At 39.8% G+C, this 25,787-nt stretch overlaps 2 protein-coding genes across 2 annotated transcripts; both read left to right on the top strand.

Annotated features, from left to right (window-relative positions):
* The first annotated feature begins 204 nt into the window (after nt 1-204).
* Nucleotides 205-3,212, top strand: snip1 (Smad nuclear interacting protein). Its single transcript, XM_026317106.2, has 5 exons — nt 205-266; nt 373-534; nt 717-846; nt 1,591-2,135; nt 2,296-3,212. Exons 2-5 carry the CDS (start codon nt 374-376, stop codon nt 2,546-2,548), a joined length of 1,089 nt encoding a protein of 362 aa, XP_026172891.1. The 5' UTR covers nt 205-266; nt 373; the 3' UTR covers nt 2,549-3,212.
* Nucleotides 3,213-3,732: 520 nt separating this feature from the next.
* On the top strand, nt 3,733-19,112 carry LOC113136667 (mitogen-activated protein kinase kinase kinase 5). The gene is made up of 28 exons (XM_026317650.2): nt 3,733-4,243; nt 4,324-4,463; nt 5,259-5,446; nt 5,627-5,795; nt 6,080-6,186; nt 6,357-6,527; nt 6,750-6,862; nt 7,468-7,627; nt 7,838-7,988; nt 8,214-8,318; nt 8,625-8,674; nt 9,153-9,248; nt 10,435-10,519; nt 10,891-11,024; nt 11,394-11,521; nt 12,010-12,146; nt 12,273-12,378; nt 12,504-12,661; nt 12,966-13,161; nt 13,453-13,621; nt 13,947-14,112; nt 14,814-14,999; nt 15,110-15,215; nt 15,397-15,643; nt 15,864-15,976; nt 17,102-17,190; nt 17,294-17,370; nt 17,561-19,112. Exons 1-28 carry the CDS (start codon nt 3,907-3,909, stop codon nt 17,655-17,657), a joined length of 3,981 nt encoding a protein of 1,326 aa, XP_026173435.1. The 5' UTR covers nt 3,733-3,906; the 3' UTR covers nt 17,658-19,112.
* The last annotated feature ends 6,675 nt before the right edge of the window (nt 19,113-25,787 follow it).

Below are 25,787 nucleotides of genomic sequence, written 5' to 3'. Positions count from 1 at the left end.
ATAGCAACAGCAGCCAGGCGTTGCTTTTTAGTTTGACCGAGTGGAATCCGCGGCTCGGTTCACACATTTTGGCTATTTTGACTTTTATTGGCTTCTCAAAAATATAAATTTACTTTGCACAGGAAACCCTGGCGTTACTCGCGATTTAATAAATAAAAGCGGAACCATGTCGGAACCAAAGTATATAGTGAACATCGACCATGCCGAGATAGATTCTCGGCGTACCAGTGGAAACGGAAGTGCGTACTCTGGACACAACAGCCGAAGTTTGCTATTGCTATATTTTTTAGCTTTTCATCGTTTTTTATTCTTTGTGTCGTCGATTATGTATGTATAACCACAATAACAGTTGAACTTGCCTTGTTATCTTAGAATGGCCAAAGAAAAGAAACACAGAAGAAGGGTGTCTCCTGAGCGGGAGTCCAAAGTTAAGATAAAGGAGGAGAAAGCGAGCCCAGTTAGGCCCCAGAGATCACGCCGGTCGAGATCGAGATCCGGTGGCACCTCAAGTCCAAAGAGGAGAAGAACAAGCAGGTACATGCGATGTTGTCGTCATGTGGCCTCGCTTTTGCCATGTGTTCCTTTGTTTTTGTAACTTGGCAGACTTGTGTTACTTAGCTAGCGTTAACGTTACAACCCATGGCAGCTACACGTTAAGGTAAACAATCTGTTTTAAAGAAACGCGCGATGTAAAGTCTCCTATGTTGTCCTTGTAGGTCGCCTGCCAGGACCAGAGACCACTCACCGGGTAGAAGAGCGGCGTCTTCTCCCAGACGCGGCAGCAGATCTCCCAGAAACAGGAGAAGTCGCAGTCCCCATCGCGGTGATGATGTGAAACTAAAACGGGTGATTAGGTTTCAGATTTTAAGAAGATGCTGTACGACAGTGGCAGCATCAGTGGCGTATCGTTTCTTTTAGTAGGAATCGGGTTTGTGTCTCTATCAAAAGGACTTAGAAATAATCCCTTTGTCACCGAAAAATGACACCAGTATTAGTGTCATCCAAAAATGTAGCTTCCCGCACTGCAAACCATCGACAGGATTTTAGTCAAAATGTAAATAAATCCAGCCACACATTAATAATGCGTGGGAATGAACTTTAAAGCATGGGGATTCAGATATTGACTACAGAAGCAGAACTGCATATCATCAGTGATTTTCTGATGTGCTCTTCTTTATGTAAGTTCTGAAAAGCTAACGTTAAAGACGGGCATGGACCGAAAGGTCATTGAGCCATGTGTCTGCTCAGTTGTCTGCAGCTGTCATTAGAAGACTCTGTCATGATAAAAGAACAGTTTAATATTGCACTCCTGCTTCTTACACGTTTTAAGTGGTGTATTTCCACAGAACGTTGTAGCATTTTAAATATAGTAACTTCTGTTTATATGTGGCATAATGTTTTCATAGTCAGCAGTGTCATATAAGCTGCAACAGTGGCATAAAAATAGCCTCTTCTCAGTATTGTCAGTCTGAGAGAATGTAATTTAATTCCACACATGTTATAGCAATTTGTGTATAAAATTGCAGCTGTGCAAATTTGTCTTGGACTAATAATCTATTTCTTTAAATGTTTTCTTTCCAAATATCACAGGAGCGGGATGAGCCACGGGCCAGTGGTGACAGGAGAAGAAGAAATGACCAGCCGGAGGAGAGACGGAGCAGATGGGAATCAGACAGACCCAGGGAGAGGGAACGTGGCAGAGATAGAGATAGAGACAGAGAACGGGACGCACTTGCCTCTCAGCAAGCTGAGCGAGAGCAGCATGATGAGCAGCGCAGGGAAAATCGACAACGACGTGAAGAAAACCGTGAACATGATTCTGGACAATCCGACGAAGAGAGCAATGGAACAAACGCTCCTCCGGCTGAAAAGGAGAAGCCAAACTTTGAACTGTCAGGGGCACTCACAGAAGATAGCAACACATTCCGAGGGGTGGTGATCAAGTACAACGAGCCACCCGAAGCTCGCATTCCCAAGCGAAGATGGCGACTATACCCTTTCAAAAATGATGAACCCCTTCCAGTCATGTACATTCACAGACAGAGTGCCTATTTGTTGGGGAGGCAGAGAAGAATTGCTGATATCCCCATTGATCACCCATCCTGCTCCAAGCAACATGCAGTTTTCCAGTATAGGTAAGAATAACAATCATCATCAAAGGTGTTTTATTTTGGTATATTGGTAACTGTAATCAGTAGTCTCTTTAGCCCATAGTGACAAGTGCATTATGGTTGGATGATTTTTATTTTGTTCTACAAATAAAATGCATCTACCTTTCTGTTTGTATTTCTCTAGACTGGTGGAGTTTACGCGTGCAGATGGCACCACTGGCCGCAGGGTAAAGCCTTACATCATTGACCTGGGTTCAGGCAACGGCACCTACCTGAACAACCAGCGCATAGAGTCCCAGCGCTATTACGAGCTCAAAGAAAAAGATGTTCTCAAATTTGGCTTCAGTAGCCGTGAGTATGTCCTCCTGCATGAGTTCTCAGACACGAGCGAAGTGGACGCCAAGCTGGAAGAGGAAGATGAGGGTTTGGATGAATAAATCATTCTCTTAACACTATTCACTAAGCTCATTCAGGTTAAATAACATCATCATTGTTCAAGAAATGGTGGTTTCTGCAGGAATGGAACAATGATTTAAACTGGGGAAAAAAGAAAAGAAAAACAGAAGAAAGCTGGTCTGTATATTCTGTATTTACCGAACTATTGCTTATACCTGCCACAACTGTCTCAAAGAAGACTTCCTATTCTCAGGTTGTTTAAGGTCTGTGTTATGCATGACTGATCTCTCATCTGACAGCGCTCACAATAAATAAGTGCTCAGTGCCAGGTAAAGATATCTTGCTAAATACCATAGTTAATTATATATTTTTGGATCACAGCACTGAGTACTATGTATAGCTGAAGACTAATTTCATGTCTAAGTCCAGGCTGTATATGTCAATGTACATCATGATGTGGAATGTCAATTCTAGATTCATGTTTAATAAGCATTGTTTATTGTCAGAGTAAACATACAACCTTTAATGATATTGCCTTCTTTTGCTTTATAGTGCAGGGGAATTAGTTGACGTTTTTGTGTTTCCTGACACCAATACATGGATTATTCAACGACTTACTGTTGGATTTTTGTCTGTTCACAGTTGCGCAGCGTTCACAGTAAATGTACATTTTTTTACTGTAAATAAAGAAGAAAATTTCTATTGTCTGCAGAGTTTTAATGTAGACACCACATCAGTTCAATTTTTAGAATTCTTTCTACTATTTACTATATCTTTCTTTTCCTTTCGGCTGCTCCCTTCAGGGGTCTCAAAAGCGAATCATCAGCCTCCATTCAACCCTATCCTCTGTATCCTCCACACCCACATACACACACTTACTATAAATACTATAATATTTGTACTGTTGTTTCAAAATTAAGGTTAGCATTAAGCATTATATGCATAACTTCTTTAATCTACACGTATCTTTATTGAGCTTGTTTTTTTTTTGGGGTTTTTTTGCATGTATAAATGTGTTTTTATTTGTGGGGATCTTAATTCTGTGCAGCAGACGGAACTAATTAATGCTTATGGGGGCACTGAAGTAGGGACACTAATCTGTCTGTTTCCTTGAGAAATGGAACCCAGCCCAGTTTTATTTTTCCACAGCAGAGGTCATCCGAGAGTCGAGGCTGTGTGGCCTACAGCTTCAGTGGCGACATGTAAGTGGGTGGGGCAGGGCAGGAGGGCGGGTCGTGTGGAGAGAAGTACTAGGAATGTTCCTGGATGTGTCGTACGAGCGGAGGCGGCGACGCACCTGGGAAATTACAAGAATACGCAACGTGCTTTTGCCGTTTTAACAGAAACTGTGTCGAAGTTGGACAATGCATAGAGTCTGAGTTGCAGAATAAGGCAGAACATGTACACGACAGAGCGCAGGCGAATGAGCCTGCATGGGCTCACGAGGAGAGATCCAGTGTGGGTGTCCGCTGGAAGTTTTTGGCAGGACTCTGTGGCGTTGGAGCTGAGCGCCCATGGCTCAGGTAAACAGATCGTCTCTCCTCGGAGTCGGACCAGAGCAGTGTCGGTGGCATACATTGGGAATGTGGGCGCATCGCTGCCACAGACTGAGGAGAACCTGTCACTGAAATGTCTGAAAGAAGCGTGCGCGGACGCACACGCCGTGTTCAAAACTATTTCCTTTGAGAAATTATCATTGGGAACCACCGATGTCCTGGATAGTTTCTATAATGCAGGCGAGTGGGAGTTCCTGATCACTGAAGAGTGACTTAGTTTGGTCATTTGATTTACTGATCCTGTACGTTTCCCCTCACAGATGTAGCGGTGGTTGAGATGAGTGATACTTTCTGCCAGCCTTCCCTCTTCTACCACCTTGGAGTGAGAGAAAGTTTCAGTATGACCGATAACATAATTCTGTATTGTTACAAGCAAGATAGTGATCTACAGGCTGTCAAGGTAACTTGAGAGTATCACCTATCAATTGTGTTTATTGTTAGAAAAGTAGAAAACCAGGATAGGCAACAGGATGGGCCCTACAATGGATCACTAACCCTGGTCCTCCAGATCTACTGCCTCTTCTTGTTGTCCAACTATCCCAGCTCTACCCACTTGCAGATTACCTGATCAGGTGTGTTGAGTCAGTCAGAAAGTGGAAAGGCAGGGTTAGGTGGGAAAACAAGCCGAGGCAAGTGATCTGGAGGACTGTGGATGGTGACTCGTGTACTTAAAATACTGAATGTGTTTGTGGCTGTAGTTTCTCATCATTTCTGGATTTTTAAGTCTAAACATTTCTCCGTTCGTCCCAAGTGACTGGAGGATAAAGAGAGGTGTCAAACCGAATTTGCCTCAGAACGGGATGAAATGTTTCAGCTCAACAGAAAGAAGTCCAGTTATCATGACTCAGCTTCTAGAAAATATCAGAAAACATCAAATCACTATTTCTCAACTTCAGAGGCAGTGGTCAGTAGTAGTGTGATGTATAATGACAATAATGTAAAGCAGATAGAGCTGTGAATCTTCACAAGTGCCAATTTGCGACTGTAGGTTTGTTCAGAAAAAGAACATCATTCATCATCTGCTTTGTATAAAGAAGATATTATGTCCATGATAAAGGACTTTGATAAAGATCATTTTGAGTAAATCTTATTATTCAGGAATTTAACTCAAACGTAACATTAACTAACTTGCAAATGATGTTTCACCTGTGTTGTGACTTAGTCCCTGTGTGATGCTTGCATTGTCTTCCCCCAGGAGCAGTGTGGAAGTTACACACTTATCCCTTACATAGTGTCACCGCAGGGTAAAGTGTTTGCCTGCGATGCCAAAATAATGACTGGTATCACAGAGTTGATGCAGCCCAGTTTCCAGCTGGAGCCTCTGCTTACCCCGCTGGTGGAGAGACTGGTTCATCTGTTCAACAACATACACGTTCAGTCCAGGTCAGGCATGAACTGCAGGGCTCTGCCCACCATCACACGCTTTGCCATAAGCATTATCATCTCAGATTACCCATGCTTCTTCTTATTCCGTAACTTATAGCTTCCTGCATGTGTGACTTTAATGTGTTGATTTATTAAAGTTCATGGAAGTGTTGAATGTTATCCTGTGTATGATCGCAGCGAGTACTTCCGAGAATCCATCAGGCATGAGATTCGAATGGCACGAGAGCGTTTCAGCGGCCAGGACCTGAGTGAGGAGTTGAGCCGCATCCAGAAACGCCTGGACAGTGTAGAACTGCTCACCCCTGATATAGTTATGAACCTGCTGTTGTCCTACAGGGACATTCAGGTGTGTATGTTTGTACCTGTGAGTAGACCTGCAAGGAGTGTGTTATAGGTGATTCTTTAATTATTCTATTGTAGTTGTTTATGTAATTTAAACAACGTGATTCAGTTTGAAATGATATATTTTTTGGGTAAAACATGACAATGCCTGTGTTTTACTAGAAAAGAACTGAGGATAAAAACCTGACACATTGAGATTTAAAATGTTTATTAGCACCAAATTTAGTAACAATGTTAAGTTTTACCAACATTGTAAATAATACACTATAATTCTTCACCTTTTCTCAGGACTATGATGCCACAATCAAACTTGTGGAGACTCTGAACAACCTGCCCATGTGTCTGATAGTAGGACATCAGAATATCCAGTTCCACTACATATTTGCTCTAAACAGGTGCTCAGATGGCTTCTGTTGTATCTGTATTTTGTTTAACAGCTCACCATAATTGGTTTCAGCTTAGTGTTTCTGAGCCATCCTCTCATTTGTTTGCCTTGTGTGTATATAAGATATGAAGGCTGTCAAAGCTGCATCACTGATGATATGATCAAATTTCTTCATGCCAGGAGGAATCACCCTGGAGATCGCGCTAAGGCTCTGGAGGCAATTCTGTCTATTGTGGAATCGGGGGACAAGGTGGCATCGGACTTCTACTGCCTTTGTGGACGAATCTATAAGGATATGTTCATGAGCTCTGGGTTCACTGATCAGCACAGCAGGGACCGGTCCTGGTTTTGGTATGACCAGTTTGTGTTTATCTGGGTCTGGTCCTACATATCTGTCCACACATAATCAGAGAGGTGGCATTTTGCTTTGATTGACATTTGTCACTAAGATCTAGTGTAATATTCAGCTTCTTTGGGTTTGTGCCATTTATTATTATTCTAATGATATCCTATATTATATTTCTGTTGTACTAGATTCCATCATTGCTGTCTTTATATTGTGTTATCTGTCAGGTATGGAAAAGCTTTTGAGACAGAGCCAACTCTTCACTCGGGGATCAACAGCGTGGTCCTTCTGATGGCAGCTGGCCATGAATTTGAAACTTCTATGGAGCTGCGCAAAATAGGTGCTTAATGCTTTCTGCTTACTTCATCAGTCATCAATAAATATCTGTTTTGATCATCTGGAGGCAATCCAGGTTTTTAGTCTTTAAATTTGTATGGGTACAAGGCTGGTTATACTCTGTTTAAACATTACAAAAGTCAAAATAACCGCTTTTCTAAATCTGTCCTAATTTTCCATAAATTACATCATAACAAGGATTTTATTAAACATTTTGAGGTGGCTAAAACTAAGGTGTTATACATCTAATGTCATTTCACTCAGTTTTAAGCACAAACTAGTACATATTGGAGAAGTATTCTATATAGGCATTTCACAGTACACATCATGATATGTTCTTTAGGACATGTAGTCCATAATAGTCTTTAGAAATGATTTTTCAACTGTAATTAATGTCATGTTGCTACTGGATGATTACTGTACAAGATAGCTTTATATTGGTCCATTGTTCCTTCTCCAGTGCATCACCCTGGAAGGTGAATGAGCTTATGGCAATGTCCAGAGTCATCATATGTTAATGCACAAATTAGTCTGGAAACATTAATATCATTATTTTTAATGATTTTTGGTCAATAAATTGATTTGCGCTGTTAATATATTCCTATTTAGGTGTGACTATAAGCGCGTTGCTTGGTAGGAAGGGTAGCTTGGAGAAGATGAAGGACTATTGGGATGTCGGCTTCTACCTTGGCGCAAACATTTTAGCAAATGAACACAAGAAAGTCATCGAGGCCTCTGAGAAACTCTACAAGCTCAAAGCTCCTATCTGGTGAGGCTGAAGCACCAGTTTCTTGATTATTAGTTATGAAGAACAGGGTGTGTAATTGTCAACAGAATTCAATTACTTGCATATTAGTTTCAGTTGATTGCTTTGATTAAAAAAATAAATCCCTGTGAAGCTCAAAGGATTAAGACTGAATACTGTCTCATTTGCATATGTCTTATATGTATATTAATGAGTTTAGCGTGGTACTTTCAGGTTTGTGGGATCCATTATGGAGACATACATCATGTACCGTCAGTTTGCTAAGCTGCCTGAAGCAGGATCTCCTAAACAATATGCCATGGACTTCTGGATGGAGCTCTTTTTGCAGACTTGTAAACCCACTGTCTCCACAGACCGCTGCCCAGTAAGACGACACAGTTCATTTTACAGTATTCCTAGCATCAAATCAAAATCTTTAATTTTCCCTTGTCGTCAGTGCTTGGGACCCATTTTAATCTTGTTACAATATGAGTGGATTTGTTTAGGAAATAATGGAGAAAATGGGGCAGTTTTGACATGCAATTTCAAATAAATGAAAGTCGTGTGGCTGTTTTTGAAATATTATAATTGAAATTGAATTTCTGTGCAGCTGCTCATTCTGGAGCCCAGCAAAGTCCTCCAGCCTGCGATCGTGAGTGTGAGTGAGGAGGATGAAAGTCACACTGTCCAGTTGAAACACGTTACACCCTTAAAGGTATGCAGATCCACTGCACTGCCACATCCCCTGCAGCCACTCTGTACTTTAAGTACATCTGTCTCTTGAATATCTGCTATACATAGAGTACATGTTGAACTGTACTATGAAAGGAAGAATCAACTTTTCCTGCACCGATTCATGGTTCAGAATTGCAGTACCTAATACCTCAGGAATATTTGTTTTTTTATTTTGTTGTCTTGCATGTGTGTGTACATGCAAATAAAACCTGCTCTGTAATGTGTGTATTTGCTGTCAAACTGGCCTCATCCCGTGTTTTAACTTCATCTATCTTTGACTCTCCAGAAAGGTTTACATGAGTGGACTTTTCCTGCTTCTGCAATCCGAGGAGTGAGGTAAAGTGCAGTACAACATTTGCTAAAATATCTGCTCTCAGTCCTGGGTTTTTTTTTTAAAGCCTCCAGTAAAGCCAGAGGACCCAAAACACAGATGTTGTCTGGGAAACCTTGGCTCTCAGTCAAATCTTTTTTCTGTTAATATGGTTTCAGGCTGCGCCTCTTTGTTTTTTGTTTGTTGATTCTTCTGTGGCTGCTGATCAATGTCACTGTGTACTTTAGCCTTGTCTTGTCAACCAATTGCCACATAAGCAATTTTTAGCAAATACACTGAACAGTCAGTTGCTGTGCCACTTAAAAACTGCAAACAACTTTATCAGCTGAAGCTGATATTAAAAGTCAAATATCAGCCATCGCTTCCCTGGAGAACAAAAGAGCTTCACAGTGATTAAAAAAAATAATGTATTTCCAAGCAAATAAATAAGGATTAGGACCATTTGAATAGTTGATATATGTTTTTGCTTCTTTCTCTATGAAGTGTTTCAAAGATTGATGAGCGGAGCTGCTTCCTGTATGTCCACTACAACTCAGATGACTTCCAGCTCTGCTTTCCCTCTGAGCTTCACTGTAAAGGGTGAGCGACTAATAATATGGTAAAGATACGGTGGGGCAGTGTGTGTATTCTTGTGAGTGTGTGAGGCAGTGAGAAGGACTTGCTGCGTTACCAACTGAAAGGCCTGACAAAAGATAAACAGACCATCTTTACCAGGTGCCAGGAAGATAATCAGTGGTTGACAGATTAAAAGGCAAACTAGCTTTTGCAAGCTGTGTAGTCAGTGACACCAAAACACAAGTGTGACGGGTTACACTGTATGAGTCACATTTCCTTTCTTGCCCACTTAAAAATCCCCTTGGGACTGATGATTTCTTTTTTTCTTTTTTTTTTTTTTTTTACTGTCACTTCAATAGTCAGTTAACCCAAGTCAGAAAAATTGATTTTCGTTTAAAAATGAATTCAATCTAGTACTAAAGATTGCTTGTGTCAAAAGATGCTTTTTTTTGACACAGCTTCTTAAACCTCTGCTGGCACCTGTTTAATATGATGGATGTGAACTCAAGTGGTTTTTACTCTGCTCAGGGAAATGCTTTTCCTGAAACAATTTCCTGGTTACTCATTTACTTCAGTGAGTTATTTTCTATAAAAGAACTGAAGTAAAACTGAAACTATCTGCATGGCTACATACCATCAGGACAACATACTGCAGAATAAATATTAGAAATACATTTTCTGATCTGCATTAGTTGATCCCTTGATGGTGTCCTCTACAGTGTTCTAGTCAACAAGCAAAAGTTATGTTTACATTCAGTATTTCTCACTACTCATGGTATGTGTGTTCTTGATTTCTAACAACCTTGATTGCATTTCCTTCCCTGATTGAAATACACTGTATATTATAATTCTTGCATTGTTTGGATACGGTCTTCTTCACTGCCTTAGCTGGCGAAGCTGGTTGGTATGACACTGACTGCAGGATGTGAATTGCATCATGTTCTCAGCTGCAGACGTACGAGTCCTTGTGCATGTACACGATAAAAGCAAAATAGACACCCACTATTTCTGTCCAGCCACTAGTGTGTAATCAAAAACACAATGACTTCAAATGATTTAATTCACAACCTTTCTTTTTTTTGTAACATATGGGGTGTTTGTCTATAGTAGATCCATTATTTGTCAAAAGTCTGCAGGAATGTTTTTAGTGACTCCATTAAGAACAAATTCTCATCTGCATTCATGTCTTCTCACACTGTTCTCTTGGTAGTTTTTGTGAGCTGGTGAACTCTCTGCTTCAGCAGGCTGAAGACCCGGCTCAGGATCTTGACCATCTAACTGACGACATATTGGAGGTCAGTCATTTTCTATGACGCACAGTGTGCTCTATTTTTGGCCTTATTTGGCTTGACCAGCAGAAAGACAGCTGCAGTTACTGGAGAAAATCAAATTCTCAAAGGCAGAAGCGTTAAGGGTTTTCCGTAGCATATGGTATTGTCTATAGTACAGTACTTGTTTTTGTAAATTCATTAATATGTCCATGTGTGATTTTATAGTCAGTCATTCTTAGAATGTAGGATTTATGTTTTTGTATTGAGTTTTTGAATGAAACGTCAATTCTCTCAATCTGGATGTTTCTGTCTTTCCATATTTGTGGCTGAAATTCCACAGATTTCTACAAACACTTCTGCATAATCATTCATGCAATCTTCACCTCTTCCTACAGTATGTCTATGAGACCAATGAGAATGGCAACAAGGTAGTTCTGGGTAAAGGGACATATGGTGTGGTGTACGCGGGGAGGGACCTGAGCAATCAAGTACGCATCGCCATCAAAGAGATCCCTGAAAAGGACAGCACGTAAGAGAAACAAATACAGTGTAATAATAACCCCTTACAAGTGAAAAGATTAGTAGATGTTATCCAGATGTGGAACAGCAAAAACCAGAAACTGATGTTGTGTCAGGAAGGGCACCCGGCGTAAAACTGCCAAATCGATCATGTGGACAAATTGATCCACTGTGGTGATCCTGAATGGGAGAAGCCAAAAGAAAAGAAAATTGGATCAATAATCAGTTGGTTTATTTGGAAATGGAATCTTAGGTAGAAATGGCTTATTACACTCTGCAATTATGTATGTAGTTTTTTTTGTTGCTGATTTAAAATGGTGTTTAGTTTGAGACGCTGCATGAAATTAATACTTTACTTCTATTCAATCATGTCTTCCAGGTATTCCCAGCCCCTCCATGAGGAGATTGCTCTGCACAAGAGGCTGAAGCACAGGAATATTGTCCAGTATCTGGGCTCTGTCAGTCAGGAAGGTTTCATCAAAATCTTCATGGAGGAAGTACCAGGAGGTATTGGTCCTATGAATTTAAACCTTTAGTACTTTTAGTTGCAGTAGTCAGTACCTGCTAATTAGCTAAATATACAAGAACACTGATTAATAAAAAGTACAACACTTCTCAAAAATACTTGCACAATTATGCCTTTTCACTTTTATTTACTAGAAATTTAGTTTCAATTCAGTTACTAACTATATACAAACTCAGGTCACCAGTTCCTTTGAAAATTCCACTGCAATAACAACAGAATGGAGTCATGAGAGACTTTCCTTGGTAATTGCAAAACACAATGAGGCTTTGTCCATGCCTGTGTGGCCTTATTACAAAATGATGCTTTTATTAAACATCAAGGAAGTTGGCGTCTGTTATACATGTTCACATTTAGTGCATGTGTGATTGTGTAATGTCTACTGGAAGCTAGGTTTAAGGAAGTAGGTGGTTCCAAAAACTTCCCTCCCTGGGGAAAATTGTTTTAAGAAGTCTTACATTCCTGCTTGTAGGAAGTTTGTCGTCCCTCCTACGGTCCAAATGGGGTCCTCTGAAAGACAATGAAGCCACCATCATTTTCTACACCAAACAGATCCTTGAGGGCCTCAAATACCTTCATGACAATGAGATTGTCCACAGAGACATTAAGGTGAGCAAAGCACCATGGGAGGTAACATGGCAAATGATAATTTAATAACTATTTTGTAGCTTTGTTGAATAAGACAGAGGTCATTTGCAAAACAGCTTAATGTGGGTAAATATGTCTTTTCTACAGGGTGACAATGTATTGATTAACACCTATAGTGGAGTACTAAAGATCTCTGACTTTGGAACCTCCAAACGGTTAGCAGGGATAAACCCCTGTACTGAGACATTTACTGGTAAGATGCTCTGTAACATGTCTTATTTAGTCTTGTACACATTTTGAATTTGACAAAGAACACAATATTTATATGGGTCCACTGTACTTTTTTACAGTTTACATTATGATGATTTCTTTCAATAGGAACTCTCCAGTACATGGCCCCAGAGATTATAGACCAAGGGCCTCGGGGTTATGGGAAGCCAGCTGACATCTGGTCCTTAGGGTGCACTATTATAGAAATGGCAACAGGCAAACCACCCTTCCATGAACTGGAAAGTCCTCAAGCAGCAATGTTCAAGGTAAAGAAGGGAAACTTATGCAGATGTTGTCATTTGCTAATGATGTTGTTTTCATAAAACTATAAATAGAAATGTGACAAATGTGAATAAGCTCAAACTGTATAAAAATCACGTCACTTTATGGTTTTGAACTGAAATATCTTAACTTTTGGATAGACAACAACAAAGTACTTCTCCCCTGATAATTATGATCCACACATAATCTTGAAGTAAAGTTACTTGAATAAATGTAACTAATATCTTTGTAATTATAAATTATATAATCTTCAAACTCTGCCATTAACCTTTACACAATCCCATCAAGGTTGGTATGTTTAAGATCCACCCCACGGTTCCAGAGTGCATGTCAGACAAGGCGAAGGGCTTCCTCATGAACTGTTTCGTGCCAAATCCAGACTACAGAGCCACAGCTGCAGAGCTGCTGATGGACTCCTTCCTTAGGTCGTCCCCCAAGAAGAAGGCTTTAGCTCCACAGGAACCTAAGGACGCCGTTTCTGCTGGTGAGGCTTACTGCTCCTTTTTGTATGGTATATTATTGGTGTATTACTTTTTATTTCTCTTAGAAAAACTAAACAATTAAGACCTTCTCCTTTTCGCTATTATCACATTCCTTATACTTTGTTTATATTTCTCATGCATGCTTTTTTCTTCTGCGGTAAAATTTCATATTGATTGATGTTTTTGCACCTATTTTGACACCTATGAGATAAATGTTGTTTTGAAATCTGTTAAATGTCAGACATAGAAAGGTGACATGCAGTATCTTACCACAATCTCTTTGGGTTTTGCAGCTGACTATCAGCGCAGCTTGTCTGTACCTATCTCCATCCTTGTGGAGGACACGGATTCGTACTTGGGTCCTGTCGATCCATCCTGTTCCCTGGACCTCAGGAGGCCCCAGTCCACCCTCAAAGTAGAAAAAATCTCAGGGAGCCCACCTTGCACGAGCAGCATCCTGTTGTGAGTTAAGCTTACTGTTTTAAAAAAAAAAAACCATAAAATCGCTGCATCAGTTATGGTTTTACAGGATCTTACATCAGTGGCAAACCACATTGAGGTCTCAGTCAGATAGTTGAGTGAAGCTACATCCTGCATAGGTAGAAATGCCACTTTATGAGGTGTCACAGTTTGCAGCTAAACACGTTACTTAATAACCTATAATCACACATAAGTTATTCATTCATCAATTTCTCTATTCTGGGACTTTAGTTTTATTTTATCTTAGACACCACTTTGTATTTCTCTGTGTTGAGCTGTTATTTGTTGATTGCCCTCTTCTGTCCAGAATACCAGATGACTCTTCATCAGACATTAGCAGTCCAGCCACAACAGAAGAGAATATTGGTCTTTTTATGCTGAGGAAGGACAGCGAGAGGAGAGCCACGCTGCACCGAGTTCTCACCGACTACATCAGTCATGTCCTCGCTAATATACAAGAATCTGTGCCTCAGGTGGGTGCAAGAGAAGCCACAACAACAGGTCACACAATCATGCTGAAATCTGTTAATAATTTGGTTTATATATTTTATATACTAACAAAGTCTAATCAAATTGAAACCTTGTGCAGTGATCCCAAATGCCTGATTCCCTACTTAGTTTGCTGATACACGTGTTGTGTGTTTGACAGTGCCAAAATCCATAAATAGGACGCTAGAGCCTAAGGTCATTTTTGCCCTGTTTTACACTGGGTTTGGCCTTTGTTTTCTCTGTGAAAGTTGTCATGTCCTACGAATAGCAGCACATCCCCCCAAAACAAATACAGCTGTAAGTCTGTTTCATCCTTTCAGTGATCAGTTTATCACTGGTGATCAAAGTGTGTACCTAAAATTATAGATTTTATTTTCTCTGATGCAGCATTTTAAGAAAATTAAAAAGAGTAGCTGTGTTTTATTTATCAGCTAAAGATGAAACTAAGCTGTTTTCAGTATGATGAATATACAGGAATAAATGTGAGTGAAAAGTTAATGTTAGTGGTAAATTTATTAATTTCAAACCTTAAAAATATCAGCTGGTTCCTAATAAACCATTAAAAAAAATTGTATAAAAGTGAAGACTGCCATTGTGAGATAAGAAGTCCAGATATTTCCAGAATGGGAACAATAGCAGTACTGTGTGCTCATTTTCCAGTTTCTTTTTTGTTTTTTGTTAAAAGCATGGCAAGGGACCATCGCTCTCTGCAGATCACATCACCAAGCTCATTAGCTGTCTGCGAGACAACATCCGGTCCCCAGACAGGAAGCAGCTGACCAGTAGCCTACGCAACCTTCAAGCCTCTCTACTTGCTGCTGCGGTGCCTCTGAACAGCCTGCAGGCGGTGCTGTTCAGCTTCCAAGATGCAGTAAGTTACTTTCAGAGTCAACACATAGGTATTGCTGGTAAATACACTGTTGCCATGTCTGAGTGAGATTTTCATGAGGAACATCACTCTTGTAACTGTTCTGTATGTAGGTGAAGAAGGTGTTGAAGCAACAGCAAGTGAAACCTCATTGGATGTTTGCCCTGGACAATCTGCTGAGACAGGCAGTACAGGATGCCATAACTGTACTTCTACCAGGTAGAGCTTCATCTTAGAGGAGATGTTCACTAGTTTCCACTAAATCGTTGGAGAGACAAGAAGATATTAGACAAGTGTGGTTTTTGAGTGATATTTACTTGTTTCATTTCTTGCTGGGGAGTTATTTATTTTGTCTATGCTTCCTCCATTCCTACCTGCTACTCCTCTCTCTGCCCTTCAGAACTGAAACTCCAGCTGCAGTCCTCATTTGAGATTGAGGACAGCATTTATGAGGAACAGTCTGCTGACCCAGACACTCCTGTAGTCCTGGTCCCTGACCAGCCAGAGGCACCAGCAGATACGCAGCAGACAGCACCCATAAATGAGACCCAGCCTTCAGTGATCCCCAAAGCCCCTATAGACCTCGTCCTCAGCAACAACTGTCCCCTTAGCCAGCAACTGAGAGCGGTACGAGAAGAGACCAAAAGGTAATGTTATGCTGTCTTCTTGATCATGGTTCTGTTTGTGTGCTGCTTTTAGTTTTTTTCTTTGAACTAGCTGTTTTTAAGGCTGCATAAAATGTGACACTTATTTTCTGTGAGCAAGTGGCAACACTGGGATCTCGATTGACGAGTTGCAGTGTCACAGTGATTAATATGAATTTTAAGTTGCACGACTTTGTGCTGACTGATGATGGCTGTGCTACAGACTGCTGAGTCAGCTGAATGAAAAAGAGAGAGAGTACCAGGCACTTCTGAGGGACTCTGTTCAAGGTATGCAGCAACAGATAGATACCCTGAAGGAGGCAACAGCCACTGCAGGTAATGTTCTTTTAAAAAAACTGTTTTTTACTGTATACATTGCACTGTACCTGTGGTGTCAGTGCAGGCAGGAAATTGATATTTTGTCTTTTAGTGCACTTGTAGTTTGGTTGAGTTTGCCTTTAATTCTGGTCTGGATCAGGTTCACAGTGAGTTATTAGAAACAAGCCTATGGCCATAAATATAAAATCATGTGGGCTGGGATGGAATTCATTGAGAGGACAGTTCTGATGATTGTCATTCTACATCATCAGTGCTGATAGTTTATTTACTAACAGATTATTTGATAGTACTGTCTATTTAAAGTTCATGTTAGTGCCAAATTAAGCACAGTATCTACTATCTGCTGCTTTTAAACAACAAATCAACCACATTTGACTTCACTTGGAAGCAAACTGAGACACTACCTATCAAAGCAGGAACCTGTTAGAAAGCACCATGGTTTGTGCGTCATTTCAGAAAGTATATTACAGAACAGACATGTTGTTACTCTCATACAATCTTTTCAAATACTCTTCTCATAAATAATTCATTACCTCATTCAGGTTAAAAATAAACATGAATATTTGCATTTAAAAAAAAAAAATCTGGATCAGGTGTCAGCATTTAAATGCAGCTGAAGATATGATTACCCCTGTTTGTAATATTTGATAAAGTAGATATACCAAATGAATCATTAATACAGCAGATTCAGATATATATCAAATTTATAAATCTAAAGTGTTTGCCATTCATGTTAGAAGTGAGCCTTTTTCTGAGAAATGGTGAGAGCTCAGCTTATAGTCTGACACACAAGCTGCAGCATGACCTGTATTACATCAAGGAACCAAGCCCTCTTGGGTTTAACAGTGCAATGTTTAACACTTGCACCAGTCAGTCCCTACCACACCTCAGCTTCAGGATCTGGATTTCAGCCTGACTGGTTTCTGTCAGAGGCGTAAGCCACTTGATCATCAGCTGATGTGCTCAGACTTGACTTAATTTGTCTAATGATTATACAGCCTGGCTGTGAAATCAAGTATTTTTGTGGTGTGTAAACATCATCATTATGAAAAACAGTAAGCCAGTTATTTGTATTAAGTGTCACAGATAAGCCAAATGTTTTCTCATCTCTTTATATTATAGGTTCTTCTCAGAAAAGCTCTAACCCAGAGGTGAAGGCTTTGGTGTGCTGGCTCAAGTCTGTCCATGTAGATCAAAGCACCATTGATAAGGTAAATTCAACTGAAGCTCTGTCTTGTTTTTTTTTTCCTGAGGCTGGTTGGTATTACTCATCAGCTCACTGTTAATCCACACCTGTGTCATCCTGTTTCCTAGTTGCTCTCTCATGAGTTCACCTTGGATTGTCTCCTCTACATGGCCTCCAGGGATGACCTGATATACTGTGGACTAAGGTGAGCTGCCTTCATACATCACTGGCACACAGTCTGTCCATGTCGTAATGTAGGAAAGGATTGCGGTCAGAGATGGCAGTGGAAAAAAGATGCAGTCTACCTTGTTAGTTTCTGTTACATCAGAAAGCCCCAGATGGGTTTGAGGTATTTGTGAGGCTGATTTGAAATATGTCTGATGTTGCTGTTTCAGAGGTGGCATGCTGTGTCGTATCTGGGCAGCTATCACGGCTCGCCGGAAAACCCAGCTCAGCACACACAATGAGGACAGTGAGGACACTCTGCTTTAATGGCTGCTGATGTTGTACATCAAAGGAGAGATTTATTGACAGGCTGGTCCTGCATTATCTGGAGTAACAGAGGTGGTGGTGGACAACTTTACATTGAACTGATCTAAAGTGGAAGAGATTTTAAACATTGTTGAACTGTGAGTGATTTATCAAAGGTACTGACCATTTGTCCAGTTTTGTGCATCTAAGGCAGAATGGAAAATATTTCACTGGACCTTGCCAGCAATTTTTTTTCTACTTAGGATATGCATAAACCTAGTTCTTCTGATGATACTGTTTTCTTATGTTTCACAGAAAATTTGGCCTTAATTTATTAAGGGTATACTGTATTTAATCAGTGTCTCTGCTTTTTGGGGGAAATTAGGGATTATTTGTACTATATACTGTGTTAATACTCGGTCCATTAATAACAGGAATGTTGAATCTGTCATATTGGTTTGTTATCTGCTTGTATCCATGTGTTTGTAATAGGGAGAGAGGGATTTTTGAGGGGGCCACATAGGTTGGATCCAGTTATGAGCTGTCTTTAAATTCCACTGATTTCTTCATTTGTTTTCACATAAAACATAAAACTTGAATTTATGGTTTAGAATTTGAAAATTGAGCTTGAGTAATATTAGAAACGGAAATAAAAGAATGTTAGAGAAGTAATACATTATAAGGTGTTTTTTTTTTTCACTTTGCTTAGTGGTCCCATGTGCGATCAGAGGATATTCATTATTTTGATAAGCTGCACAGAGACTTGGTAAATTGCATTTGCCTGTCAGCTCAAGTACCTTGTCAATAGGATGCAGTATAATTGAGAAACTGGTCTTAGCATTGGCTGATATGAGCAATGTCGTATTCAGTAATTGGTTTGTAACAATTGCTTGGATCTGTGGTGGCAGGGGATATGTTCATATTACCCTTTCTTGTTTGAGCTGATGTTCGATTCATTGCAATAATGTACTAATCAAATGAGAGAAAACAAGTAGCTGAAATATTGTTAAGCTCCTACCATGTTAAATAAAATAGTGTATGTAATGTTTTTAATAAGTTGCACTTTAAATGCTTTCAAGGAAGAAATTAAGATCAGATATACAACAGAGGCTCCTTCTATAATTTAAATCTAGCCTTTTCCTTTCCTGTGTTGATAGGTTTATAGCATCTTTTTTGTTTTTAATATCATAAGATAAAAATGTATCCACCCCCACCCCCCTCCCACTGAAGATTGCTGTCTTTGATTTACCTCTGCAATTTATCAGGATGCTGAACAATTTGGGAAGCACATGGTCAGTAAATCAAGCTAAACATCTTCCTCTTGTGTCCTTGGATGGTGGCAGAAAGAAAACAAATACTCACATTTTATCAACTAAAATGACTTAGTACCATCCTGGCTTCCACTCCCATGGTTTACTGTTACTGGTTTAATAATTCCTGTTATTGTACACAGATAAACATTGTTTTGATATTTAATCAACCTTTTATCTGTTCCATTGTGACATTTCCACATGCTAATGATGGCCAAGCTAAATAAAAATAATGTGTGTGCTAATGTGTTAAAGTCTTTAGGGAATTAGTTTTGTTTTTCTCAAACAATGACATTAATTACCTCCTCCACTAATAACTGCTTAGTGAGATCACTTGTGTTACTGTTGGCTGGAAGGGGAATCTGTCTCCAGCAGGAGTTCACTGATGTACATTTTCAACATACTCTTAAAAACGTGTCTTCACCATATTAAATGCAGTTGAATGTAATACTAGGAAGCAAACCATTAACATCAATCGGGCACCGATTTCATGTTAACTGGCTCATGTTTGAGGATTTACCAGTTTACAATAGAGATAAAGTAGTTACACTTACTGTGTTTTCTAATTATTCACTCTAAAGCTTCCATTTATCCTCTTGCCATTATCTAAGCTTTTCATAAAGTCATATACACTAGTTTTCCACATATGTCGGTAAAACTGGGGGATACTGGAAATAACATTTGTATTGTCTTTAGGTTTCCTCTCTTCTTCTCTGGATTAAGTCTCTACATCTCTGCTCTGTCTGGAGGTGGAGCTAGGCCACTGATAAATGAGGCAAATAATGAAGGCTGCTGTCAGGGGGATTTTAGCATGGTCTTGGGGGATTTAGGACAACACAAGAGGAGGCCCAGAACCTCAGGGATTACTGAGCTCACCCTCTTTCTTGCCAGCTCCAATGGGACAGGTCACCTTACTGCAGGACTGAATCTGTGTCACGATGCACAGGAAAACATTTCTTTATTCTTGTAGTATTTGATTAAAAACTCAGCAGTAGAGTTGTTGTATGAGACTTAATTATGTCTCTTGAGTGCAAAGTCACTTCAAGTACCTGTTAATTACAAATTCATGATTTGTTTGATAACATATTAACTGCAGGGCTCCTCAACAAGCTGGTTTCTCCTACTGATGTCAGCATGTCACATGCTGACATTCCTGCAGGTGATGAAACATACTACACATTGCTACTACATATCAGGTCAGGGACATTCTCGTTTCCTCACACTGGTCGCCACACCTTGCTGTTTTTTATAGTGCAATAGAATTCTGCAACAAGATCAAATGGTAGCAGATTATGATGATTTTGATTATGACTGTGTCGGAATTTTGACCTTTATATAAATTGGGATGATTTAGCCTTGGATTACCTCAGGAAAGCCTAAAGCTGGTCAGTGTTTACATACAGTAAACAGATTATTTACGAGACGTTTTTGGCACATGTATTTTCTTGGATAGTAAGTTTAACACTCAGGAAAAGGAAGAAATACTCTCACAGACAACAATAGTTTGTTGCAGCTGTTAGCACTGGATGGGTGATCAGTTCTTTAGGATATAGAATTAATCCTGGCTATAATCCATGGTGTTAAATTAAAACAACTAATCTTATGGGCGCATGTGTGCATACATGTGTAAGAGTATGTGTGTCAAAAAGCTTCACTGGGGCTTGACCTCAAGACCTTCCTCCCTTCGTTTATCTCTGTTCTATGTGTAACACTTTAAAGATCATCCATTCATGAAACACCAAATTACTGATTTCTAACAGTGCCCTCAGAGTCCTTCTGACCTTTCAGTATTAATGAAACTTTTCTAAAAACGACAAAGGAAATGACTGAAATTGATAAAAAATTATGCATAAATTCTTCTCAGTTGTTAGAGCTCAACAACTGTTGGACATATTGCTGTAATATTTCCCACACACAACAATATTCCCCCAGGAAGATTAGAATAAATGTGGTTACTCCCTAACTTTTCATCTACTGAAATTGCCTAATTAGAAATTTGATCAAAAACATGATTTATCATCAATTACACAGCAAAAGTAATTGTATTCCCACCAGTCTCAACTGAAGTGCTAATTAGTAAATGTTAATACACAAATCTAAGATGGAGAACATTTTACCTGAGCAAAATACTGTTGCTGACATAGTATTTAGTTGCTTCGGTTCCTCACACAGTTGTCTAGACTCCTCCATCTTATTGCTTTAAAGCACTTTGTCTTCTTTCTTGAAAAGCACAAAATGACTGACTAGTGCTGTTGGTGCTTTCTTGCCTGGTTAGTTTAACCTCTCTAAAATTCATGCTGTTTGGTAAAGATTTCCTTCCTTCCCAATGGTATCAGGGATCAAGGTAAGGCACTCCCACCATTTCATTCACTTGTTTTATCCTGTTTCTGCTAGTTCCCTCTCTCTGCTCATCATGGGTTGTCATGGAAGTGAAAGCACAGGGAGGGGGGGACCTCTATTATTGAAGCAGTTGTGGGATTGGTAGTGGGCTGGGAGTTGGGAATAGTGAAATGGAGCGATTCATGCACTCATAAACAGAGAGTGCAGTGGAGCAGAAAGGAGGTGTGGAGGGGTTGGGGGTGAGGGAGAGAGAGAGAGATGAGCCAAAGGAGAATAGAGAGGGGGCCCTTGGGGCAAGCGGAGAGAGCAGCCAACTCCACGTGTTTTGGCCCTGCTTCTAACTGATAGCATGTTTTAGGCATTACGTCATGGTCTGCCCACTCTGTGGTTTGAGACATACTGCTACAGAAACGCATTCCTCATGGAAGACAGCAAAATGAGCCCCTGGTAATGCCACCTGTTGTTGGTGAGGTCAGGAAAAAACAGAGCAGGAGGTGTTTATGAGCAGTAACGGACTGTGTTAACTGCTATGTTTGTTGTATGCCATATGGAGAACAATTTAAAGTAATTTCCAATAAAAATAGACAATTCCATGAACAGAGTCTGTTATTTAATTGGCCAACCTTGCATGCGTCAGATGTTCAGTGTTAAGTGTTAGATTTGTCAGTGGTCTCTGATAGAAAAGTTCACATTACTGAAGCCAGAGTTTTTATTTGAGTTAGCTAGGAGAATTACAGTCTTAAATAGATTCACATGTCACACTGTCACTAGATGTCATATTCAGCCTGTGCACATCTGAAAACTATCAAATCCACTGAAGTTTTCCTAGCTCCAGAGCATTACAATGTGGCTGCAGGTCAAAAGATACTTTACCTAAAACATGTGTAGTACAAGACTCTTGAAATGTGAAACTTGCAATACAGCAAGACCTCCCAACTCAAGTCAGGATTGCAGCCAACAACGATATGCAGACTAAATTCAGATGTTTCAGACCAAATAGTGCTCTTTTTCCAGGCACCCTGGAGAGAAACACAAAGAAACAGGCAACTCTCCCACACTCTGTCTCTCCCTACCTCACTGCTTGCACATTAACACACATTTTTTTCCAGTGTGACATGTTATGTAGTGCCTGATTAAATCACACTACAGAAAACAAAAGATAATGCGGTTGTAAATTATTTCAATTTAGATGCCCCCTACAGGTGATGGTGAACTTTGACCCTACTGAGTTGAAACAGTGATGCGGTAATACAAATAGTGTTGCTTTCTGGAACCAGACAGCAGACAGAACCAGTAAGTATTTAACAAGCCTAACTGTAGTGATGTACTATACTATGTTATGTAAGCTATAATGCTTATCCTGTATTGGGCCTATAGTGGTACTCTATAATGTAGCCAGGCTTTATGCTCTCTGGGGACATTCTAAACATTCCTGCTATTATTTCATTACCAGGCTGGGGGTTACCATTGCCATTCAGCTGCTGACCTCTTGTCTCAGTGGTGGTGGTGGTGACCATGTTCCTTGGAATTGAAAATGTGAGAGGTAGGAGCTCCTTCTTTTGCAAACATGCAAAAAATGTTTTTGTAGGTGACAAGCTATTTAGGTTTCATGGAAAGTCATTCAGGACACTTGCCAATGTCATTTTGTTGCCCTTTTTGGTCTTTTGTCTTTGTTGTTTGGCTTTACCTTGTCTCTTTCAGGTGCAGAGTCCTGTTGTTCCAGTACTCAAAGAAGTTCAAACAGGTTTCAATAAGCTATCGTTCCACAGATAAGCCCTCATCAGCCCTCATCCTTTTCTCCTATAGTATCAGTTATCCCAAATGATCTAAATTTCCTCTCAGTCTTCCTTTTCCTTTGAGCTTTCACCCTCTACTTTACCATCTCTTCAGTAGTTACTGTTTTCAGGGTCTGTGTTTACTGATGCAATCACATTCTCTTCACATTCTTATGTCCTCTCTTATTCCCAGTGTTCTCTTAACTGCCTTCGTTCGGTACATGAACTGCTTGTGGTGATCAGTGGCAGTTTAATGAGATCTGTGTGCGTGTGTTGTGTGGGGGTCTCTGTGTGTTAAGTGCGGAGCGCAGCTGCAGCTCCAAAATCAAACCCTTTCTTGAGCACTCGGGGATGGAGAGAGAAGGAGGGGGTATTTCACTTCCTGTGTGCACTGAGGTCGCACAAGTGGTTCACTAATAGGGATGACATAGACTCACAGGTTGCTTACAGAATTTGCAATGAAATAAAAACAGAAAATGGGGAGAGGGATGTGAGAGCAGAAAACCAGATAAAGAACGTGTATCAGCCACTGTGTCAGAGAGCAGAACCTGGACACAAAAAGATATGCAACATTTCTGCACATCTAAAATGTAGCTAATGAAGGCAACTGTGTTATGTTTTCTGATTTGCATCAACTGTACCTTCAATGGCTCATTAACACAGCATGGTCCAGTGATGTGTAATTAATGGACACATGCTTCCTGACTGTGAGGTATACACTTATCCCCAGGCCTTCACACTGCTGAGGAGCTGCAAACGTTCCAAACCTCTGGCTATGGCTCCAACATACTGTCCAGATGTGCAGGGTTGAATGCTAATGGCTTATTTGTAACATTGTCAGATGTTCTTAAAGAGATCAGTTATATTCTCTATGAAAAGGTATAAAGTACCTGAAAATTCAAAAACCCATTTAAATTATAGATGGTGTAGTTTAAAAATCATTATAGGCTGACTCAATGTTTTTGAGTTCTTAGGCATGGGGTTACTTTTCCAGAATATTTAAAGAGCAAAGTATTTCCCTTTAAACATAGACTGTTGAATTGTTGTATAAGCTGAGTTTGTATAATGGTAAGAAATTGTTTAGTAAAGGCTAAATAATCTGTCCAAAAAGGAGATGTAAGAAACAAATATAGCTTCAATTTTCTGTATACAAACAAAAACATTTGGTGTATGCTTGAGCTCCGCCTGAGGTATGAAGCCATTAACTTTAATTAAGTTTTTCTGGTTCTACTTGAATCTTTCCTCATCTTGAAAGGCGTTTTCTAGTAACTGAAATATCGTTCTTATCTGTGATTCAATTACAGATTGTTGTTAATCAGCAGACTTCAATGACTGCAAGGAGACTGGGAGCTTTGACAAAACTATTTACTTCAGCTGCAGTGTGAATATATAAACAACAATTAGGAAGAATGGGAATAGAAGGTGAATTACACTTTTAGACTTTCACTATGACACCCACTCTTTCGGTTTTAATTCTACAAACCCAACCCCCACCTCCATCAACATCCCCCACTTTCCAGTTGCAGTGACAGGTGGCTATGGGGGTTTGAGAGAACACAACTCAACAGCTGCACAAAAGAGCCCCACTGGGGTCCTTTTGACGGGGCGTCCCCTCTTAAGCGTGCTGAGCATCCCCTGGCCCAGCCCCCACCTTGGCAGATGCTGTTAGAGATCTACAGGTGGTAGGCGAGAAGAAACTCTGGTGTTCTTAAAACTGTTATGTAATAAAGATCCATTTTGACGTCACGTGTTTAGAACTGGTTAAAGAAACATCTGAATACATTAGTGGCTTTGCACTGGGTGGAGTGGTTTGAACACTTCAACCATCCACTGTTAAATTATATAGATAAATTATAGTTAAAATTCAAAGTTAAAGGCTAATCTCATTAAAAAAGAGTCACTAACAAAACAAACATTTTTTAAAACCTTTTTCTTTTGAAATGCCTCAGGAGAATTCTCATTAAAGTGCCTACATTTTTAGGATGACTTTTTCTGGTTTTTAAAATTTTTGGGGCCAGAAAGAGGCCTGTACACAAAATCCTCTAAACTCCCTAAAGCTTTTGATAGAAAACCTAATAATTTGTCTTTCTTGGAAAAGGCCTTGAACACTGAAACACTGCATGAAAAGAAAAATATTGTGTGGCCTAACTTATTTGTTTTCATGCTGTTGGTCTCAACAAAAACACAAAAAAACTGATATTATTTATTCACAGCAAATTAAATGTTTGTGATATTACCCAAACAAAAAACATGAAATCCTTTTATGGTGACATACATTGATACTGTGTCAAGTTTCAACAAATCTCAGGTTATTTGAACAATAGTCGTAACACTGAGAGACCTACCAGGCTTAACATTAAAAAGAAGAGAGAGAAACATGTAGCCCATAACAAAAAAAGGTAGACAAAATAGCACGTTTTCCAAGACAAAGCTTTACACATTGTATGTGAACTGTGAACAGCATGTGAGCATTGTAGTTTTATCGGAGCCTGAACCAAACAGGTTGGAGGTGACAGAATACATTTTTTTTCTAGAAAAATGTATTTTCTACTTGATTGCTACAATGAAATTATAATAACTGTGCGCTGAAACATAACATGTATTTTACCTGTCTTCGACAACGTTAAACAAACTCTAATCTCATAAAAAAACATAGGAGCGATAACAGCCTCACCCCCTGTTGGTAATGGTACAGTCCGACGTGAAGGCCATTGAGAGCTCGTGCG

Source organism: Mastacembelus armatus, chromosome 16, assembly GCF_900324485.2.
Source record: "Mastacembelus armatus chromosome 16, fMasArm1.2, whole genome shotgun sequence".
NCBI lineage: Eukaryota > Metazoa > Chordata > Actinopteri > Synbranchiformes > Mastacembelidae > Mastacembelus > Mastacembelus armatus.
Note: the sequence above shows the minus strand (reverse complement) of the source record. Positions and strands in the feature narration are given on the sequence as shown.

Excerpts from the sequence above, each read along its gene's own strand:
- snip1 (XM_026317106.2), top strand. The coding sequence starts at position 374 with ATGGCCAAAGAAAAGAAACACAGAAGAAGGGTGTCTCCTGAGCGGGAG. Across the intron at positions 847-1,590 it reads ATGATGTGAAACTAAAACGG|GAGCGGGATGAGCCACGGGC; the intron begins GTGATTAGGTTT and ends CAAATATCACAG. Across the intron at positions 2,136-2,295 it reads CATGCAGTTTTCCAGTATAG|ACTGGTGGAGTTTACGCGTG; the intron begins GTAAGAATAACA and ends GTATTTCTCTAG.
- LOC113136667 (XM_026317650.2), top strand. The coding sequence starts at position 3,907 with ATGTACACGACAGAGCGCAGGCGAATGAGCCTGCATGGGCTCACGAGG. Across the intron at positions 4,464-5,258 it reads GTGATCTACAGGCTGTCAAG|GAGCAGTGTGGAAGTTACAC; the intron begins GTAACTTGAGAG and ends GTCTTCCCCCAG. Across the intron at positions 15,644-15,863 it reads GTACGAGAAGAGACCAAAAG|ACTGCTGAGTCAGCTGAATG; the intron begins GTAATGTTATGC and ends GCTGTGCTACAG.